General features: G+C 34.1%; 1 protein-coding gene across 26 annotated transcripts in view; it reads right to left on the reverse strand.

The window, feature by feature from the left end:
• The window catches only part of NEK1 (NIMA related kinase 1), a 162,556-nt gene that overhangs the window by 116,457 nt on the left and 23,297 nt on the right, over positions 1–22,802 (reverse strand). For all 26 annotated transcript variants that reach the window (XM_072623342.1, XM_072623352.1, XM_072623353.1 and 23 more), the window contains 6 exons: positions 15,892–15,989; positions 15,005–15,088; positions 10,010–10,077; positions 9,486–9,572; positions 6,788–6,842; positions 3,365–3,565 (listed from right to left, as the gene is read on the reverse strand). In XM_072623342.1, coding sequence (XP_072479443.1) covers positions 3,365–3,565; positions 6,788–6,842; positions 9,486–9,572; positions 10,010–10,077; positions 15,005–15,088; positions 15,892–15,989 — 593 coding nt within the window. The remainder of the gene's footprint in view (positions 1–3,364; positions 3,566–6,787; positions 6,843–9,485; positions 9,573–10,009; positions 10,078–15,004; positions 15,089–15,891; positions 15,990–22,802) is intronic.

The following is a 22,802-nucleotide window of genomic DNA, read 5'->3' on the forward strand; positions in this document are numbered from 1 at the left end:
ACACACACACATACATGCACACACGCACGCAAGCAACAATAAAAAGAAAACTTTCCCTGGAACAAAAAACCACTAACATTGTGACTCCATATGATAGCATATATAATACTGACACCTACAGCCCACATTTCTACCAATCGAAGGAAAAAGGGTTATCATTGATCTTTTGGAACAAACACTGGCTGTTGTATTTAATCTTAATTCTGACATACTGTTTTAATTTATGTTACTTCAATCATTGTATACATTATCCTCTTGTATCTATTTTCTTTGATCTTCGTCAGTTCAGAAAGGTCTTCCCATTTACCCCTGTACTGCTAAATTCATTTCTCATTATAAAATAAAATTCTACTATATTCACATGCACAAATTGTTCAATTATTCTCCAATATTTGTTTCTAGCCTTTTGGTACTATCAAAACAAGTACTGTGAATGTTTCAGTATATGTGGGAACTGCTTGACTTTCTCAGACTGTTCAGTTAAAGGATATTAACAATTCAGTCACTCCTCGAAGATAGCTCTCCAAATTGTTAACCAGAAAGGAGTACTAATTTACAGCATCAAAGATGTATTAATGTGCCTCTCATTGCCCTTTGAATAATTACTGTTTACATTTTATAGAAAATTTTAAGAGTATGAGGTAAACAGTTGTTTTAATTTGCATTACATTATTAGTGATACCTTCTACTTTTCCATGTGATTGTTCAAAAACAATCTTCTTTATTATTTCTTCTTTAAAAAGCTGTTGATAGTTTTGAGCCACTTGTCTATTACAAAATGACTCATTCATTTTTTGCATCAATTTCCCTATGTAATTTAATGATCAGACTTTTAGTAGAGATGTCCAATGAAAAGATTTCCCAACTCTCCTCACCTCCTACAACGTTGATGGCATGTCTTTTTATTACAGCTATATTTAATATCTTTAAATAATAGAAACTGTCAATTTTGTCTTTTGTGATCTGCTCTATTTCTTGTTGAGTTGTGGTTTCTCCTTCTAGTCACAGAATTGAAAGGTATTACCGTCTGTTGTCCTGTTCTAATTTTTTTTTATGAAATGATATTTTATGTGCAGGCTGTCTATTCAATGGAACTCCTACAAAATCCTATTCTTCCTTATGAGGGTATGGAGGTGACATCAACAGAGCACAGGATGGGTAGGTTCAGGATAGTCACAGGAACAGACTATGTCTCCTCTCTGAGGTAAAGTCTAGTTAAGAGTGCAAGAGACTCATCACTTAACAACTATGAATTCTTAGGCCATGGCAACCCATGAAACAAAGAAAACTGCAAAGTGACCCCCCCATCTTATGCAGTCCCTCACCTGTAGATTATATGGCAAAGTAGTAGAAGAGAGGGCAGAAAGTGCTAAGAATCACATAATTTTAAAATCTTCTAAGAATATCAATTTATCTAGTGGTATGCCATTTGCGATTATTGTTCTGTGACCAAGAAGTGGATAAATTACTGTAGGAACTAAACTATATTAATCTTGGACAGTTGCTATAAATATAGCCAGGAGATAAAAGGAAGTTGCTAAATGGAAGGATGAGGTTTCAAAATTCTCCTTGGAACAGCAAATAAAAGAATTTTAAGAGCTGGTAAATCCAAAGGCAACAACAAATACTTCATGATATATCTGGTCATTTTATACTGCAATTCTCACAATAAGTATTTTCAAAAATTATCACCAGTGTATATGCAAATAATAGTGGTAAAAGATAAGGGGATAGAGAAAATCTACAAAGAGCTTGATAAAACCCTCCATTAAATCACCGTACATTTTGCATGTAGTAACTTTTCAATGTAAATATGGTCAATGGGAAGAATGATAAAAAATATGTTGGGAAATGTGCTTCAGGAATAAGAAATGAGAGAGATCAAAGGTTTACAAATTACACAGAAACCTCATGCCTATATAACATGAATACATTTTTCAAGAGTTGGGAAGCACTGGACATGATTAGTACGAAATAATAAAAAATGAAACTGACTGTAATGTAACAGACATGACTACCTGCTATTGAGGGAAAGATTCATTCCCAAATCTGCTATTTATTTAGAGTCACACCAATGACTTGTTAAAGCAAAGATTTAAATCATAACAGCCTAGAACAAAATTGAGAAAGTAATGGAAGAAAAAACAAACTTAAAGAAAGCCTAAAAGGATAAGTGATTTTAAAGGATTATTACAAAGTTATAAGAAACACCTAATAGGAAGAATTCAGAGAAGCATGTTGGAGACTTATATAAATGGATTCAGAGTAGACTAAGCAGAACCAAGAGAACAATGTATAGGCTATTACATGGAAAATGGAAAGAACAAAGAAATGAAACAGAAGGTGGTGCAATTACATGTGTAATGTATGTATGTAATTATGACTAGTTTGGCCCTAGAAAAGACTGAAGAGAATACACCACTTTTACTTTTCTTCAATACTGCATACACTACAAAACTTAGCTGATGTGACCCAGCAAATTCTGCTAAATTGCTTTTTTTCTCTTTAAATTTTTCATTAAAAGAGATGGCTCACTGGGTAGGGAAAGGAGAGGGATATATTCTTGAATTAAGCTGATATAAAAACAAAAGTTATAATTCAAAAATTTTAATACAAATCATTTCCAAAATAAAAACAAAAAAATTAAATCTGACAAGAGATACAACAAAACAAAGCCCTTTCGCATTTAAGAATGAAATTTGAGCGACAACAATATAAAGGGAAACAAAAAAGACACAGAAAGATTTTTATAAGACTTTATTCTGGTCAAGGCAAACACTTGAATTTTTTTATACCACAACTTAATGATCCCAAGCCACTCTCTGAAAGAAAGACCTATCCTATTACACTAAAATTCTCTTAGTGATGTTATATGGTTTCAACTCAGAGAATAGCAAAGATCTGAACCTGAGGGATGCTCAAGGGAGATTGGCCTATGTAAGCTGCAGTATGTAATAAATGGAACCCTACAGAGCAAAGGCCGCATCAAGGATGTTGTTACAAAAATGTAAAATTGGGGTAACACAATGAGAGAAATAACTGATGGAGACCATGCCTTCTTGAATGATATTCATGAGATGTATCAAGATATTTAAATGAAGATCTCTGACATACTGCAAAGATTCCCTGTGACAGATTTAAAGAAATATGTAGACAAGAGTCACACATGATGGAGGTAGAAAAAATATGGTTTATGAATTGCTAGGTTAGTAGAACACTGACAACATGTCATTTTAATTTTGGAAAATATTTTAATTCAATTCAGAGAATATGCACTGGAGAAGTATTGCACAGCATGCAAACTGTAATGAACCAGCAATCTGTTAAATGTCATATCATAATTTTGATCAAATAAAAAACATACCTCAGGTGTAAGAAACTTTTCAATACGTTTGGCTATAAAACTTTTCTCCAATATGGAGTTAACTGATGGTCTTTCCCTAGGATTCCTTTTAAATAAATGAGAAAGTAGACTACGGAGATCATAGGAATAATGCATGGATACAGGAGGAAAAGATCCAGAGATGATCTTCAGTACTAGGTTTTTCATATTGCCAGCTTCAAACTAGAATTATAGGAAAAAAATGTAAATAAACAACTAAAATAGGTCCACTTAACAGCAATTATGTTCTACTTTCCCCACATTCAATTTTATTTTTAAAAAAATTTTTAACATTAATTTTTAAATTTTGAGTTATAAATTCTCTTCTTTCTTCTAGTTCCTCTCCCACTCATTCAGAAGGCAAATAACATCTCATTATATGTATGAGGCTATGCAAGACATATTTTCATATTAGCTGTGTGCTGCCACTATTTTCCTAAGTTCCTATCAACTTAGACTATTAATACAATTTTCTTCCAAATATTCAATTCCTCATGAATTTTTTAATGCAAAGTTTACTTGCTTCACTATTTCTAGATTGCATGTAGAATACAGTGCAATTTCTAAGAAAAGTGTATGTCAATATTTAGCTTTTATTCAGTAAGCAATAGGGTATGACTAAGTATTTAACCAGTGTGAGGAATTTATGTTGACAAAGCCTGACTTTATAACTACAGAGGAAAAATTCAGAAAAAGTGAAAAGTCAAAGAGCATTACCAAAAGGTAGCAAAATCAGTGGCATACTTTCTTTCTGGTAGGAAAGAAAATGTGTGAACCTCGCCTTCCCAGCTAGGAGCAAAAAATTCTTACACAGGCAACTGAAGTATATGAACAGATGTTTTTGGCAAAGGTACTTACATACGAAATTAATTTCTTTTAAAATTTGATTTCATATACACTTTACATTTCAAACATTTTGAGAATATTCAAGAAGAGTTTAAAAGTAGAGAAATATACTTTCTTTCCTTTTATTCTCTAATTCTACTTCATCTTTTTGTTAACTTCTACTAATAAACAAAAGGAAATAGCAAAAAAAACCCAAAAAACCCCACTAAATTATAAGCTTAATCTTAACTAGAGATATCTAATTTACCAAAAAGAAAATGCACGATACTACAAGTGGTGTTCTATGTGTACCACACCGGAGGATCTTAGTGTAATGAGAGAACTCTGAAAAGTCTGAGTGGACTAATTAAATCTACAAATGGCTGTTTGGTAGTGGTAGCACAGGGAGGAAGAGGACATTTCCACTGCCTCACTCCCTGCCAGATTTGAAAAGTGAGTCAAGGGGAATATGCATTGAATTTTCTTTTTCTTCCGGTAGAAGGATGACATAGCTAAAGGATAAAGAAAAACAAAACAAAAAATGAACCACCCATCCCAAGTCAATCAAAAATGAGACTAGCTGTGTCAGGCAAAGGACATTCAATTCTACCACACTTTGCTGATCATAACTGCTCTTTATTACTTAGCTGCAACTATCTACATTTTTGTATAAAAACAAAAACAAAAAGAAATATGAATATATTTCTATCCAATGTTACTTCTTAGTTCTAGAAAAGCTCTATATTAGGCGAAAAAATACTTGGGGCAGAGGATGGGGGGGGGATAGGGAGTGAAAGCACAATTCCATAGGAATAATTGTATGAATGGTATATATGACCCTGAGCACTAGAATTTAGGCAAAAGAAGCTTAAAAGATGTTTACAGATAGCTGAGACTCCATAATTTTTATAGTGATAATACTGACTTCTTCCTTCTGTTATCTCTGGGAACTGGGAATTTCTCACTTAGTCAGCAGTCATTCTTAGTATCTGCCCATTTTTTCCTCATTGAGGCTAGAAACTAAAAGGCAGCAAAGTTCAAGTATGAAGTGAAGCAGAGGCGGGAAAGAGCAAGTCAGTTTCCCTTGAGACTTAATAGTGCTGCTCCAGATGTACTCAGCAATTGCTTTCTTATCCTCTTTCAACTATTAAACATCCCCTGGCAGGCTACTAGCATTATCCAATAGAGGGTAGAGAACCTTTCTGTTTCAAGGGACCAGGTTGGGGTCTAAGTGTTTGTGAAGTTACTACAAAACAATCTGGTTGGGACAAAATTGTGCAAAGCCTGCCTTGTTACCTGAGAATAGCTATACATGGAAAGTATGCATTCTAACTTTTCATGCTGCCCATCATATTCTAGATCAGAGCTTCTTAAACGTTTTCTACTCACGACCCCTTCAGGGCTTCTTAAACTGTTACAAATATAGATTTTTTTTTTCTAAAAAAAATTTTAAATCTCATTTTAAAAGTATTTAAAGTGATAAGAAAGTGTTCTAGCAAAGACACTGTATGGAATCCTTAATCTGATCTTTAGGAGTCTAGGCAATATGATTAGTCAAATTTTAAAAATTCGTATTAAATGAATGAATTTAATATTAACCTTAAATTCAGTTCTGTGGCTAAATGAGACATAGCACGGGTGAGTGGACAAAGAGCTGGCCTTAGAATCCAGGATTCGTGGGATCCATTCAAGTCCCAGCTTGACTACACACTGGCTGTATGACCCTCTGCAATTCCCTTAACTGCCCAGTGCTCTGGGTGCTGTTCTGCAGTGGTAGAATAAGTTCCCTATACCAACGAAATCACAGTCTACTAGGGGTAGGGAACCTGCGGCCTTGAGGCCACATGTGGCCCTTTAAGTCATCAAGTGCAGCCCTCTGACTGAATCCAAACTTCATGGTGAGGACCTAGACAACCATATGTGGCGTTGAGGCTGCAGGTTCCCACCTCAACCCTATTCTTATCCCCATCTAAAGTTAAAGAATTTGTTAAAATCAAGCATAAAAATACATATTAAACTTAGAAAAAGATTATAGTTATCCCTTCCACATCATGGGTGATGGAAGCGTGGCACTACCCCAATCTGGAAAATCTGCATAAAATTTTTTGGTCTTCCCTATGTACCACAGAAGATGCTGGAATGTTTTCATTTCCTTTTATGGAGTGTTTATAGTACATTATTATAAAATTCAGGTTGACATTACACAATACTATACATGTACTTTATGCTTTTCTGAGTTTCTAAACTTTTTCTGCATTGTCTGCTGGCCTTTGTGTGTCATCTATGGCTTCCGCAAAACTGCCCCCAAATTCTCAATTAATTTCTTATGCTGACCCATGACATAGTGAAACCAAGATGGGCAAAGTTGCAATGTGTAAAGGATAACTGTATATCTAAATATTAATGGCTAATAAATTAAATGTACACTTAGATAAAATAAGAAAGTCCAAAAACATGATGAACAAAAAATTTTACCACCAGTGCTTCATCACCATTCAAAAGACGCCAAAGGACAAAAATAATGAAGATTAAATTAAATTCAATGTAAATAACTTTGAAGTAATAAAAAGACATACTTACTGCATGTTTAAGTGTACACATCTCATATAAGACACAACCTAAAGCCCAAATGTCACTAGAAAATAAAAAACAAGACATAGCATTTCTATTAGGTTTTTAAAAACTTCAAGTTCCTGATTTAAGATAATAACTATATCTGTATCTCCCAAAAAAAGCAGAACCAAAGTATGCAAGGACACATCTAGGATCAGGGATAACAGATTTGGAGCTAGAAGGCACAAGAAGTCAACTATTCTATCCCAATCCTTTTATTTAATAGATGAAAAAGTTGATGCACAGAGACATTAAATGAGTTGCCAAGGGACATAAAGGAGCAGTTAGTATATGGCAAAATCAGAATTTGAAACCAGGACCTCTGATTCTCCAAAACCAGTATTTTTTCACCACACTACACTGAAAAAGTGAGTGGATTAATGACCTCTGAGGTGCTTTCCAGTTCTAGATCTATGTTCCAAAGTAAACCTAAAAATATGTGGCCAGTAAGTTTTTTAAAAGAATTATGGTGAAGACAAAGCACAGCATTCCAATAGAATGGGAAACTCCTTGAAGGCAGGGGACTGCTTTGTTTTTGTCTGTATTCACAAAACCTTACACAAACTTAATAATGTTTGTTGAATATAAAAAACTTAAATTTCAAATACTGTAATTTAACGAAGAAAAATGGAAAAATCCAAAGTTGCCATGTATAATTAAAACGGAAACAAAATAGTTATTTCACTAAAAAAAAATCAATACCATGTGAAATATTATAGTGTAAGATATTAAATTTCATATAACTTCTGAATTAAATATAAGGATCACTTGTACTAAGAGCTAGGTTTAAATAAAGTAGAATAAAATTCATCCTCAGGTGACTTTGCCCCAATGACTTTTCCTCTCCCTGTATAAAAGCACATTAAAAATTCATAACCCAAATGGCAATTCATTTTGAAGCTATTTATCAAATGACAAATTGCAAATGTTTATATTGTTATAAATTTTAGCCATGATACAATATTAATTTATAAAAGTGCTTACCATAAATTAATGGATTTGGTAAAACTGTACTAATAATTTTATGGAAAAGTGTAAAAACTAGGCATCTTGAGAATAAAGCAGAAACAATTAGTATTCTAGATTTTCAAAAGCATTCTGCAAATGTTAATTCACTCAGTAAGATTCTATCTTAAAGATGAAATCCAATGAAAAAAACTTGACTTGTACTGGGTCATAGTGGCAGAAATAGCATTAATTCAGAGGTCTCTATTTTGCACACCTTTGCTTAAGAGCAAAGGAAAAACTGGCACTCCTTAATTCAACAAACATTTAGACACCTACTGTGTTCAAGGTACTGGTGGTACAAAAGAAGCACAAAGCAGCTCAGGCCAATGAATTGACCTTCTACTGAGCAAAGAGCAGTGGACGGTAATCCATGCAGAGGTAAATGCAAAGAACTCGTAAAAGCAATATAAAATAATTTCATGGACATAAGAGTACCAATGCTTAAGGGCCATGGGAGAAATTAGGAAAGGCCCTTGAGCAATGCTATTTTAAGAAAGCTGGGAATTCTTACAAGGCAATAAAGAGGGAACAGATTCCAAACTTGGGGCTGATCATCTGTGTAAATATGTATGGGGACAGCTAGCAGACCAGTTGGATTAGCATCCAGAGCATGTAAAGAAGAGCTTACGTAATAAAAACTGGAAAGGAACTATATTTTGAAGATAGGATAAAAATTTTCAGTTTTATAATGAAGACCAGAATATGAAGTCACAAAAGTTTTTTGGATTTGGAGAATGACAAGTATGTATTAGGAACGTTAATCTGACAGTTCTGTGGAGAATGCATCAGAGAAAGAAAGAAACCTGGAGTAGGGATACCAATTAGGAGACTATTTACTCAAGAATTGTAAATCAAATCCCTTCACAATGAACCCCATCCTGACAGTTTCTTTACAATATTTGTTTTGACCAAATTAAAGCGCTAGAAGTCATATTCCCAGCTACGGAACTCAGGAATGAAACCAAGCTGGGATTGCCTTGGCTACCTCTCCCCCACAAAAAGGTAAAGAGGCAGCTGTCATACACATATCACCACACTTTTCCTCTTTCCAAGTCCTGAATCTTCTGTGCAGTTTTGTTTTGGTGGTAGTTTGAGAATGAAAACAGATTTTGCTTAAGTGGTTTGCACAGAAGGAATAAGGACGAGTGAAGGGGAACTGACAAAGAAAAGCCTTCTCTGTACACAAAAGGCAAAAATGACCAAATTATAAATAGAGCTGGAAGGGATTCAAGTCCCTCACTTGACTTGAAGGCTTAAGTGATTTGTCCAGATTCCACCATTCCTGCCACTGTTCTATGTTGGCTCCTCAAAAACAAGTTCTTTGCTTTAGGGCAGTGATAATTTCCTTGGTCAAGGAAAGAACAGAAGAAGCACTTGTTTGTTCACATTTATGCAAACTCAAACAATGTCAGGTTTTCATGAGCCACTGATCAAGTTATTTAAGTGGTTTTGTGTAAGAGCCTTCTTTACAGTGGTGTTCATGGTGATGGAATTTTATTCATTCCCATTTTTTATGTGATACCCTCAAACAGATAAAATACTGTGGCAAAGTTATTCAGCCATGCATCTGGCAGACTACAAAGCAGGGCCTTGCAGACTAATGCAGTAAAAAATGGTACAAGATATTTAAATTAAAATTCACATTATATTTAGGTACCTTTTATTATTATAAGGTTTGTTTTCACAGATTTCAGGTGACAAATAGTATGGAGTTCCTATGCAAGTCCGAGCTAGTTCAATGGTACTAGAATAAAAAGAGAAAATTACCAGTAACAAGACATTTAACACATTAAAAACGATCATATGTACAATCACCTTCATTCAAGTTTAACTGTCATCAGATTTTTTGAAGAATAAAAATTAGGGGTGACCCAAAGGACTGTAGAGACACATATGGTCACATGGTCAGGCTTCAGCCTATTATCACCAACAATCTATGTCCAAGAAGCTGTCATCCAGGAGATGAAGAATCAGGAAAAAGGCAGGTCAAGGATGGCAGTGAAGAATTGGCACTGGCACTCACATCATGTTAGAAGCTTCCACAGTATTGGGCAGATCACCTGTGGAAGGTCTATGGAACGGCATCAACAGGAATCTCACGGAATGAGAAAGGATAGAGGGTTTTCAATCTATTTACAATGGGATCACATATCTGCTGAAGCATTCAAGTAAATATATTACCTATTAAGAACTCTAGCAATTCCAAAGTCCCCTAGCTGTATCGTCCCATCTTTGGTTAAAAATATATTCTGAAAGAGAAGGGGAAAAAAGTACTATTAGATATCAGTTTTTAAAATCTTTAGATAAGTCTGTAGTCTACAGAATTGAAAGGAAAAATATATTACTAAGTAATTCAGATTACATAATTTTTCTCTTTAAGATTGTCCTATAACAAAATGAGCTCAACGACATGACTCAAGTACAGAAGAATTGTATTCTGCAGGGAAATCTATCCCAAAGACTATTTTCAGTTTTCCAATGTATTTAACCTAATATGAGATGTGTACACTTAAACATGCAGTAAGTATGTCTTTTTATTACTTCAAAGTTATTTACATTCACAGTCAAAGAAGCAACCTATTTTTAATGTCTTCACCGGGGCTGTCTTTCACTAGGCCTGAAGTATACTTCCTCTTCATACCACTTCAAAGAACTCCAAGTTTCCTTCAAAGATAAGCTCTGTCTAGGACTACCTCCTCCTATATGAAGCCTGATCCCCTGAATGCTAGTGTCACTTCCATCCTTGAAATTACCTTGTGTTTATTGGAAATATGTTTTGTATATGTTTACATACTGTTTTCTCCAACAAAACATAAGGACATATGGCAGTTTAATTTTTGTGCTTGCACTCCTAATGGCTACAACAGTGCATGGCATATAGTAAGTGTTGAATATATCTGGTGTTTAACTGATGCCTTCTAGAATAGGCTAAATATGGACCAAAAGCACGTTATGCAACAACAACAACAAAAACTGGGAGTTTTTGTTTGTTAAAAATTCAATGAATCAACAGTGTAACATAACTAAATGTAATCTTGGATTGTGTTACTATAGGAAAAAAGTTCAGAAAAAGAGATCCATGGGACTAGCCAGGCTACCTTTGAGAATGAAATGAAAAGGCATTCATTAAGTCTTTACTATGTACAAAGCCCTGGGAATACAAATAGAAAAGCAAGACAGATTCTACTTTCAAGAAGGAACACACATCCTAATAGGAAATGACAACATATAGATTTTACCTGAAAGTCAGATGGAAAACTTAGGGTACAGTATTATGGCAGGTGGTAATGTGTCATTTAGATGCTATAGCTTTGAGGAACAGAGGGAGTCAGGCCCCAAGATCATCCTGACAAGCTAGAAAACTGCACTGAATCTAAGAAGATGAAATTTAATTAGAAGACTACATTGGATTGGGGAGGGAGGGATTTAAAAGTGTAATATGGGAAAATATTTCTAGATTGCAGTTTGTCTAAAAAAATAATGTCCTAGAGTATTATGTATAGTTTAGGGCATCAGTTTTAGGAAAATATTGATTAATTATAGAGCATCCAGAGCAAGGCAACCAGGAGAGTGAAGAACCTTGACATTCCGCAAAAGAAGGTCGGCTGAAGAAACTGGGGTTGTTTAACATGAAGGAGATTTGGGACCTCAAAGTATCTTCAAGTATTTGGAGGGCTGGAACACAAATAAGAGAATGGGCTTGTTTTGCTTGGCTCAGAATAAAGAACTACGAGGAATGGGTAGAAGTTGCAAAGAGGCAAACTTGTTATAAAGAATTTCTTAACAATTCAAGCTATTCCAGAGTGTAACAGGCTTCTTTGGCAGATAGCAAAATTTCCTTTCACCAAAGACCTTCTAACAAAAATGGATGGTTACTATATTGAGCATGCTTTGTGCGAGGGATTCTTGTTCAAGTGCTGATTAAACTAAATGATTTCTGATATCCCTTTCAACTCCTGAGATTCCATTATATATCCAGAATCTTTACTTCATTCTAGTTATGGAATTTTAAGAGAGAAACTGAAAAACTTCAATGATTCCAGGAGATTAAGCCATTAATGCAAACCATATAAATTCCAGAGGACTCATTTAGACCCTACTCATTTCTTGACACATTTATTACTGGATGTGGCCAATGTGGGAACTCATTTTGCTGGACAATGCATATTTGTTGGAAGCTTTATTCTTTTGTTTTTGTTACTGTTCAATATTTAAGGAGAAATAAGTGGAAGAGATAAATGCTTGTAAAAAAAAATTCTTAAAGGGAGGAAGAAACTAAAAAAAATTAAAGAAAGTAACATATAAAGTATGGATGCAGTTATTAGGAAGACTAAGCTCCTCTGCTCCATGTCATATCCCTTTTACAAACATTAAGAAAGAATTTTAAAGAATTTTTAATTAAAGAATTTTAAAAGTATCCTGGGCTCAGTCTTTGGACTAATCTAAAAGAAAAACAATTAACAGTTTCTTTTTGACCATCAATTCGGAAATAATGTTCTGCTCTCCTCTCTTTGATCTGCCTAGAAAGAACTCCTCCCTTAAAGTAATCAGGGTAGTGTCCAGAGAAGAGCAAGGGACCCTTGACTGGTCTACTTTGACTGTATCAGGGTAATCATCAACTTATGAAAAGGAAGAAGTCTCTTTTATTACTTTAGCTAATTTAATTTAGAGCCCATTAACTGATCAACTGGAAAGGAAAATCCTCGAAGGGAGTGGCCAAAAATGATGTCAGGAAAATGATTCTCCCAAGAGCGGGCCTAAAATTGAACTACTATTCTATTTAATGAAGTAAAAAGTTAACTGTTACTTAAATTCTGGGGCGTTGCTCAATCCTTAATGCAAAATATTCCTTGTTCAAGAATAAGCCAAGCATACAAGGGCTTAGCTCATAAACTGATTACTTACTTATTCACTGCCCTAGCACTTTAGTTTTATTAAAAAGTTTTGTTTTTATTCTTTGTTGCTCACAAAAGGATGTCATTCAAAGAATACTTTCTATAATGAATCTTAGTTTAAAAATTACTGTGGTTCACCTCAGGGAAGGTGTTTTTATATAACTGGGGTCCCAAACTTTAAAAACCTAACTCTTATGTTAAATATACATATGAATGTAATCACATAAGAAAAATCAAAGAACCTTTTTTAAAAAATACACATTATCCAATAATTGAAATCAATAATAATCACTTTATAAGGCACCTATTACATGAAAGATACTGTGCGAGGCACTAGGGATTCAAAAACAAAAATGAAACATTCTCTGCCATCAAAACATTCTATAACGAAACATAGTATGTACACAGATAAGCAAATTCTCTCCATAGGTGTATGCATATATATGTGTGCATGTATCTATGCACAAAATACATACATATTACATACACATACATGTATATATACACAAATACAAAGTTAAAAGGGGGAGGGGGCCACTAACAATTGAGAAATCAGGAAAGGGCTCCCCCATAACATGGCATTTGAGCTAGGTTTTATGAGTTAGCTACATAGAGACAGATATGAAGGAACAGTATCCCAAACTTGGTGGACATCCTATGCAAAGATTCAGATTAGAGACAGACAGCTATGTTAGGGAAACAGCAATTAAGCCAGTTGCGCTAGAACAAAGTATGGTAAGGGAGAAATGTAATAAACTTATATTGTAGGTTTGGGGACAAGACTGTGAAGAATTTGTATTTTCCCTTACAGGCAAGAGAAGGAAGCAATGAAGATTCTTGGAAGAGAGGTGACATGGTCAAATCATGTTTTAGGAAAAATACAGTTTGGCAACAGTATGGAGGGTGCACTAGCAAGGAAACTTGACTCGGAAAAACAATTAGACTACATGAATTGTCTATAAGAAAGGTGCTGAGAGTCTGAATCATGGTGGTTTGTAGTGAAAGTAAAGAAAAAAGGATGAAAAGGAAAGATGCAGTAAAGGATCATTGAGACTTGGATATGGACTGGATATGAGGAATGAGTCAAAGCGAAGACTTGAAGATGACTTTTAGGTCTCAAACTTAATGACTAGAAAAATGAAAGAAAAGTTAGGAGCATGAGTGGGTTTGACCTTAGAGTATTTTTAACTGGGGTCCATCGATATATTTCTGGGGAAATGAATTTAGATGGAAAAAATCATATTTATTTTCACTAGCTTCTAACTGAAATTTAGCATTTCCTTCATTTAGAAATTTTAAAAACATTCTGAGAAGGGATCTATAAGCTTTATCTGAATGCCAAAGGTCCATGACACACAAAAAATTTAAGAACTTCTGAATTAATGGAACATGAAAGTAACTTCATCCTTAAAACATACAAAAATCAGAAAACTCAGAGTAACAAATGTTAATATGCAAATGAATAAAATTTGGGTTCAGAATGGGATCTACTTTGATCTAGAATTCTGATATAACCTGATTCCACACAAACCTCAATCTAAGGCAGCTAATGGAAGGCAGGTAAATATTTTAAGAATAAAAAAAGAGCTAGAGTAGCTGCTGAGTAACCCTTTTCACCAAGTACCATTGACTACAGGGAGGAAAAACCAACTAAGGTTTTTCAAACAAAAACACAAACCCAAATTAATTTCACATAAATAAGAAGCAAGCAAAACATAACATGGAAAGGAGATATAAAAAAAGAATATATTAATTTAAATATGAATCTTTTTACTCTGTCTATTGAAGGAGAAAATGGAGAGCACAAAATCAAAGAAAGAGGTAGCCTCAAACATGAATTCAAAGAGTAGACAGACTGTGAATGAGGGTGATATAAAGAAGAGGAAGTGGAAATGTTCAAAAGGCTCTCTGATGAGTATCAATTGGAATAATTTTCGACAAAAATCCTACTATTTCCTTGGGATATGGGCAGTGGTAATAAGCAATCATTTGTTAACACAGTTACATGTAAACCACCGTTACTATCTGAAATTGTTATTAGCAATCCAGCTGAAGAGTAGAAATTTCTACATGGAAATGGTTTTCTTGTTTTTGTTTTCAAAGTCAAAAATTTATTTTTCAAATGTTTATTTTCTTGGGGAATTCTGAAGGTTTTACATATGTATAAAGCCTGGGGAATCTATGTCAGTCTATAAACCCAATCTATAAGTGTGTACTTAAAATTTAGCATAATTTTGTCTAAAAATTACTCAATTCTCAAATGTAGAACATATCAACATACCTGTGACTTTATATCTCGATGAAGAATTTTTCTGTCATGCACATGTTTCAGTGCCAAACAAATCTGCACAAACCAGTCCATGATCTAAAAAAATAATCAAACAGTCTCACTTTGAAAAACTGTTTATATTTTACCATAAAATGTTACCTTTGATTAACTATTTTTTGGTCTGATGTCACCAAACATTTCTAAGTTAGGATTACTTCTCAACTATAGAAATGACCATCAATACAATGAGTAACCAGACATGGGGGATTTATGAGAGGATATGAACACTTCTGCACACAATATAAAAAAGAAATGATAATTTATGATCTATATAAAAAAGGAAGGGGTACAGGGGAGGAAAGAAAAACCACATGGAAAAAAAAATCATGCATGAATCCACTGAAGTATGACTGATGTAGGCTGAGGGTAGGTCATAGAGAGCTTTGAAATTCAAGCAAATGAGGGTGACCTTAATGGAGTAAGCTACAGGAAACCATTATAAGGTTCCTAAGCAGAGGAGTAGTATGAGAAAAGATATATTCTAGAAAGATTAGTTTGGCAGTAGTATGCAGGATAGAACTAATCTCAATCTGGAGGTAGTGGTAGGAGAGACTAGTAGTTGTACTAGGCAAACAATGAAGGCTTAATAAATATTCATTCATTCATTCACATGGAAATGGGAATAGAGCAGAAATGGACGAATCAGAAAAATAATGCAAAGGAAAAATCAACAGGACCTAGAAACAAACAGGATATTACATAATAGGCTTCAACACCAGACTGTCCAAGGAATATTATCTTATATATTGGCAATGAAAAATATACTTAAGAAAGATATAAATAAATAAATAATATACTTAAGAACACCGTAAAATAACTATTCATCCAAATAAAGTTACCTGATCTTCTGGAAACAACACACCTTTCTGGGCATTGATTCGTTTATATAGATCTCCTCCTTCACAGTAATCCATTACTATGTAGAGAGAGCCATTTTCTACAAAATATAAACAAACATTCCCTTCTTGAAACTTAAGGGAATAAAGAGAACACAAAATATGTTTACTTAAATAAAGTTACATCAAAATTAAAATGCTAGACTTTAATAAGACAACAGAATTGAGGTACAGCATCAAGCTCTGGGAAATACCTAAAAGACTCCATTACTGATAATTTAACAATGATAAATGATCAAATATGCTTGTATAGGACTATCTCATGAAGTTTTAGAAAATATATATTTACTTCAATGTATAAAGAGACACATTTCAAAACACTAAAACACACCAGAATTTTGTTTAATGTAATGACCAAACTTTATTCAAGAGGACTCATACTTTCCTATTATCAGTTGATAGGTAGAGATTAAAGGTGCAGAAAGCCGCATATGGGTCAGACATAGTTAACATGTCAAGTTAGTTTTACATCACTGTCTTTATTTTAAGAGAATATTCCTTTGGAAAAGCTTGACTAGAAAGCACTATACCTAAGTCAATCTTCAAAATAAAAGATGCTTGCTCCATTAAAAGTCAAACTTTATTTTATTTACATTCATATATATATATTTGTATTTATTTTAATCATTTTAATATTTCTAAGAGACTGCAAATAAATAACTGGGATTATATCCTTCTCCATAATTGTGAAGAATGTATAATATAGGTAATTTAATCTTTTGTTGCTGACTTAACATCATCACAAAGATACGTTATCATATTTTGCTGTGATATGGTGATGCCCTCAGAGGCTACTGTGGTGAAAAGAATTGGTTTCAACACAAAGTTGCCCCAGACTTCTAGGTTTTTGAAAATTTACATCTGCTTTTCTCAAAAAAAGTTTCACTGCCCTCCAACTTGCTAAACTATGAATTCCAACTGATACTGTCTTCTAACAGTTTACTTTCCCACTCCCAATACTTACTAGTTTCTTGTGGGTTGGCACAGAAGTTAACTAATCTTACTACAACTGTGTACAATGAAAAAGTAAATAAGCTCGTCAATTGTAAAATCATATGATGTCACCTATGGATTTTGTGATAACATGTTAGCTTCTCTGGGGCTCTTTTTGATTTGTGCTTATAGAATCTGTTTCAGATAACTAAGATTACTGGGTAAGTGAGGGATCAGAAAACAGTCTGAATTTAGAAAACTCAATCTATCATCCAGTAAGTGGGGCAATTTTTTTTGAGTTATCTGCTTAAACAATATTCCTTATTAAGCAGTATTTGATTTGAATAAAACACCAATTAAAACGAGCTGAATTGGCCTAGTGGATGAAGAATGGGCTTCAGAGTCAGAATAGTCAGGTCCAGTTCTGCATATGTCACGTACTTAACCATGTGACCTCAGCAAAGTTAGTAATGGTCTCAAGAGTCCCCAGGCAATTCTCAAAGATAAAAGTTGTAGAGAAGATGCTGATCTATTCTGGTAGAGAAAATTCCTTATTTGTAGTTTTCTCCTGTAGAAGAGGGATTGTTTTGTGCCTTTCTATGTATCCCCAACACTTGGGCTTAATAATGCTTGACTTGTTTACTAAACACCTGAAATCACTGGTATGACTGATGAAAAGGAAAAGACAAATGTTTAAAGAAAAATACAGAAAAGCAAAATCTAAAGCTAGAGCAATAATTGCATCTTACTTTAAAAAATCCCATTTCACAAAATATCAGAGCTGGAGAGGATTTCAAAAGCTATCTAGTTTAAGGTTTGTATCCAAAAAGAAATGTGTTTAAAAATAAAGGAAAAGGACCTATATGTCCAATAGTATTTACACCAGTTCTTTCTTATGGCAGTAAAGAACTGGAAGTTGAGGAGATGCACATCAACTGGAGAATGGCTGAACAAGTTGTGGGATATGATTGTGATGAAATATTATTGCTATAAGAGCAGGATACTTTCAGAAAAACCTGGAAAGACTTACAGGAACTCATGCAAACCCAAAGATGTAAGACAATTTTGAAGGACCTATAATGAAAAATGCTTTCCACTTCTGGAGGAAGAACTGATGAAATCTGAATGCAGGTGGAGTATATTATTATTTTATTTATTTTCTCTCTTTTTCTTGTTTTCTTTTTGGTTTATTTTCTTTTACAACACTACTAAAATGGAAATATGTTTTATGTGACCACACACGTATAACCTTTATAAAATTGCCAGCCTTCTCAGTGATGTGGGAAGGGAGGGAGGGTAGGAGAGAATTTGGACTCAAAATTGTAAAAATGAAGGTTAAAAATTGGAATAAAATAATAGGAAAAAATATTAAAATTTTAAAAATAACATGAATACGTTCTAAATGTTGTGTCTCAGTGGAAAAAAAAACCTGAGCAAATATTTAATAAAAGCAAAAGTCATTTTTAAAAAAGAATGTATTTGTCTCAAAATAACTTGGTAGTATGTTTTTTGGTAGTATGGTTTTTTTCTCAGTTTTCGAGAATAATTTGTATAGTACAGCAATAAATATTCCTATAAAAATCTGACTGGAATTGGGGGAGGAGGTAGTCAGAAGAAAATACTTTTGAGGAGGGACAGGGTAAAAGGAGAGAGAATGGAATAAATGGGGGTAGGGGGAACAGGATGGAAGGAAATACAGTAAGCAATAGTAGCTGAAAAAGTTATTTAGCAAGTTTCTCTGATAAAGGCCTCATTTTTTGGACATACAGAGAACTGAGTCAAATTTATAAAAATAAGAGATATTCCCCAATTAATAAATTATCAAAAGACATGATCAGTTTTCAGATGAAATAATCAAAGCTATCTATAGTCACGTGAAAAACTACTGTCACTCACTACTGATCAGAAAAATGCAAATGAAAACAACTCTGAGGTACTACTTCATACCTATTAGATTGTCTAATAGGACAGAAAAGGTAAATGACAGATGTTGGAGGGGATGCAGAAAAATGAGACATTAATGCACTGTTGGTGGAGTTGTGACCTGATTGAAATTATAGCACTCTGGAACTATGCCCAAAGGGCTATAAAAACATGCATAATCTTTGACCTAGCAATACAACTAGGCCTGTATCCCAAAAGAGATTTAAAAAAATAAAAAGGAAATAGACCTATATGTACAAAAATATTGACAGCAGCTCTTTTCTGGGGGCAAAGAATTAGAAATCGATGAATTGGGGAATGGCTGAGAAAGTCTGTGATTATTATGGAATACTACTGTATGGTAAGAAATGATGGGCAGGATGCTCTGAGAAAATCCCAGAAAGACTTGTATGGGCTGATGCAAAGTGAAATGTAATGGGTACAAAGTATCAACAATATTATAAGATGATCAGCTGTGAATGACTTAGCTATTCTTAGGAATACAACAATCCAGGACAACTCTGAAGGACTCATGATGAAAAATGCTATCCATCCCCAGAGAAAGAACTGATGGTATATGAGTAGAGATTGAAATATACTTTTTTTTTCACTTAATTTTCCTAGAGTTTTTTCTTGTCTATGTTTTCCTTCACAACATGACTAATATGGATATTTTTGGCGCGATTACACTTGTACAATCTGTATTGAATTGCTTGCCCTCTCTCAATGAGGGGGTGTGGAGAGGGAGGGAGGAAGAAAATTTGGAACTCAAAGTTTTAAAAATGAAATGTTAAAAACTGTTTTTACTTGTAACTGGGGAAAAGTAAAATACTAAATTAAAAAAGAAATGGGCTTGCTTCAAATTAGTCCTTCAAAATAAACCAAGTGAAAAATAGTTTGACAACTCTAGTTTATTAAAGCCAAATGAATTATTTTTAGCCAGAAGTTCTAAAAATTGCCTAAGATAGCATCTTCAGAAGTCTGAATTCTCTGTTGCTTTTTAGTTGTTTCAGACTCTGTGACTCCCATTTGGTGTTTTCTTAGCAAAGATACTGGAGTGGTTTGCCATTTCTTTCTCCAGTTCATTTTGCAGATGAGAAAACTGAGGCAAACCGGGTAAGATGACTTGCCTAGGGTCGCGTAGCTATTATCTGAGGCAGGATTTGAAGTGGGTCTTCCTGATTCCAGGCCTGGAATTCTATCCACTGTGCTACCCAGCTGCCCCATAAGTTCTCCACTCAAGGTTTATTTGGGATTATTCCCATTTTCCTAGGAAGCTAGAATTTTTAAAAAACTTATTTATTTTTAATTTATAAAATAAAACAAGCATTTTCATAACCAAAACAAGCATTTTCATAACCCAGTACAATAAAAAAGATTGCACATGAAACTGCAAATCTATTATGTACAATTTGCTATTCCTGTTAAATATATAATAAAGTTACCATGTATTAAAAAAAAGTTATCTAAGTTTAACCTGAACCTGAATTCTACAACAACTACAAAGTATTCACAACCACATGAAAAAATGCTTCAAAACCAAGCAAGAGAAATGTAACCTTGAAGTTTCACACTTTGCAAATGGGCAAAAATGACCACAAAAAATGGCAACAATCAATATTGGAGGGGTTGTGGAAAGAGACACGCTAAAACATTGTTGGTGGAGCTGTGAAATGGTAGAACCATTCTGGAAAGCAATTTGGAATTATGCAAATAAAGTGACTAAAATATCTATGCCCTCTGATTCCAAGTAAAGTCATCAAAAAGAAAAAAGTACTCATATAATCCAAAATGTTTACAGCAGCACTTCTTGTCATAGCAATGAATTAGAAACTAAGTATATGACTATCAATTGGCTAAACAAATTATGGTACATGAATGTAATGGAATACTACTATGCTGTGAGAAATGATGTGTGTGATGACTACAAAGAAGCAACAAATATGAACAGATGCACAGTGAAGCAAAGAGAGTCAAGAAAATAGTATACCCAGTAAATGGAAAGAATGACATACCAAAAAATTAAAAGTAAACGTGGCATAACTATAAAGATCAAACAGGACTCAAATGGATGTGAGAAGATTCCCCAAACTATCTCCTTGTGGAGGTGAAAGGTTCATAGAGGTTACATATTGACAAGCTTACATACTTTTTCAATCTATTGACAAGTTGTACTGCCATTTTCCCTTCTCTAAAAACATATTGTTTTGTCACATTAGATGGCTCTTTATGAGGGGTAGTGAAAGCAATACATTGGATACTATGGTGATGTAAGAAACAGAAAGTATTAATGAAAACTTACTTTTTAAAATGTCTTCTACAATACATTTGATATTGATCATTTAGCCTTTGAAGACCTTTAGTGAGAAAACAACTAGCTACAAAGGCAATCTGCTCATTTGCAACTTTTACCTAGTTCTACCTAGACTCCTACTTCCGTCCTCTGGGGTGAGAGATATTATTAATAACTAATGATTTAGGGAGATCCAGAGTTCCCTCTTTTTCTATAGTCCTCATTTTAAAGTTCAGTCTCTGGAAGGAAATTACTGATAATGAGATTGACTAATTCTCCTCAATCTTTGTCACACCCTACCCAACTTTCTACACAGGATTGAGTGGGAATAAATTCTTTGAATAGATTGCCCAAGACTGGGTAACTTAGAAGTAAATGAAATAATAAAAATTCATTAGAATAGGTCCAGCCCCATTATGTACTCATGCTCCTTACCTCCTTCCATCTTGTACCTATAAAGTTGATTTTTGAATCCATATATAAGACTTGACATTTATATCTATTACATTTCATCTGATTTAATTCAAGCCCATTAAGATTTTTCCTTCCCAGAATGTTCATTCTCATTAATAACCAATTAGTTGATTGCTACCCTCAGGAACACCCCTCTTTCAAGGACATATAAATCAAGAGGCCACCATGATTATCCTTGGCATTCCAGAGTGCCACTAACTTCTTATTAAAATTGCAGTATTATAAACTCTTCAGGCACATATCTGTCTGTTTTTAACAGAACTACACAGTCATTGGGTTTGGGTAGGGAGGTGAATTTCTATATACAATCTCATTCAAGGCTTCCAAACACCTCCCAATTTTAATCTCTTTCAGAAACAAGACTATTCTAGGTCTTCATTCATATAAGGACTACACACCCAGTAATTGCCAAGGGTCCTGTTGTTTTCAGTCCCTTGGTTTTTCAAATCTAATTCCCTTCTGTTCTGCTACATCAATGAGTGGCCAGGAGAAAGACAAAGAAAGTAGAAGTGAGCTGGAGCCAAGCAAAAAGAAGTCAAATGTTAAATTTTCAGTCTAAGTATATTTACACCTTGAAAACCAGCAAATTAGGGTTTTATTTATTGTTTTGTGGATTGTCCAGACTTAAGAAAGTGAGGAAGAAAATGTTAATAAGGATGATTAAAAAGAAAAAACTAGCATTATTAATAAAGTAACAAATTACCCTGAAATTATGTCTCTCAAGCTTTTTAAAAAGCCACAGGGGCAAAGCCAGTGCTCTGAATCTCAATGATCCAAAAGAACCTAACAGAGCTCTTTGTATAGACATATCCCAGAGGAGTGCCTATACATGACTAAGTAGGAAGCTATATGACCCAGGTACAGATCAGGAAGGGCCTATCACACCAACCAAAACAGGGCAAGGGCAGAGCCTGACCTTGGCACAGAGCCCCAGTTCAGCAACTAAGATTGGAGAGATGAATAAATGGAAGAAGATGTGGTGATTTTCTTTGAGTCTTTAATTATACACAACATGAAATCATTCTCTTCTTCTGGGTTTGTTTGTTGGGAATTCCTGCCTCTTCAATATTCTTTTGACATTGACTGCTTTTTCTGCTTACAAGGTTATCTAGCCTCTCATTTAAGATATGCAGAGAAGAGATTCCACAATCTCTGGCCTAAATTTTTCTAATGCTATCTCTACAGCATTTTAAACCCCATCAAGAAGATACTTAACGTATTTAAATCTTAT

Source organism: Notamacropus eugenii, chromosome 7 (assembly GCF_028372415.1).
Source record: "Notamacropus eugenii isolate mMacEug1 chromosome 7, mMacEug1.pri_v2, whole genome shotgun sequence".
NCBI classification, from domain to species: domain Eukaryota; kingdom Metazoa; phylum Chordata; class Mammalia; order Diprotodontia; family Macropodidae; genus Notamacropus; species Notamacropus eugenii.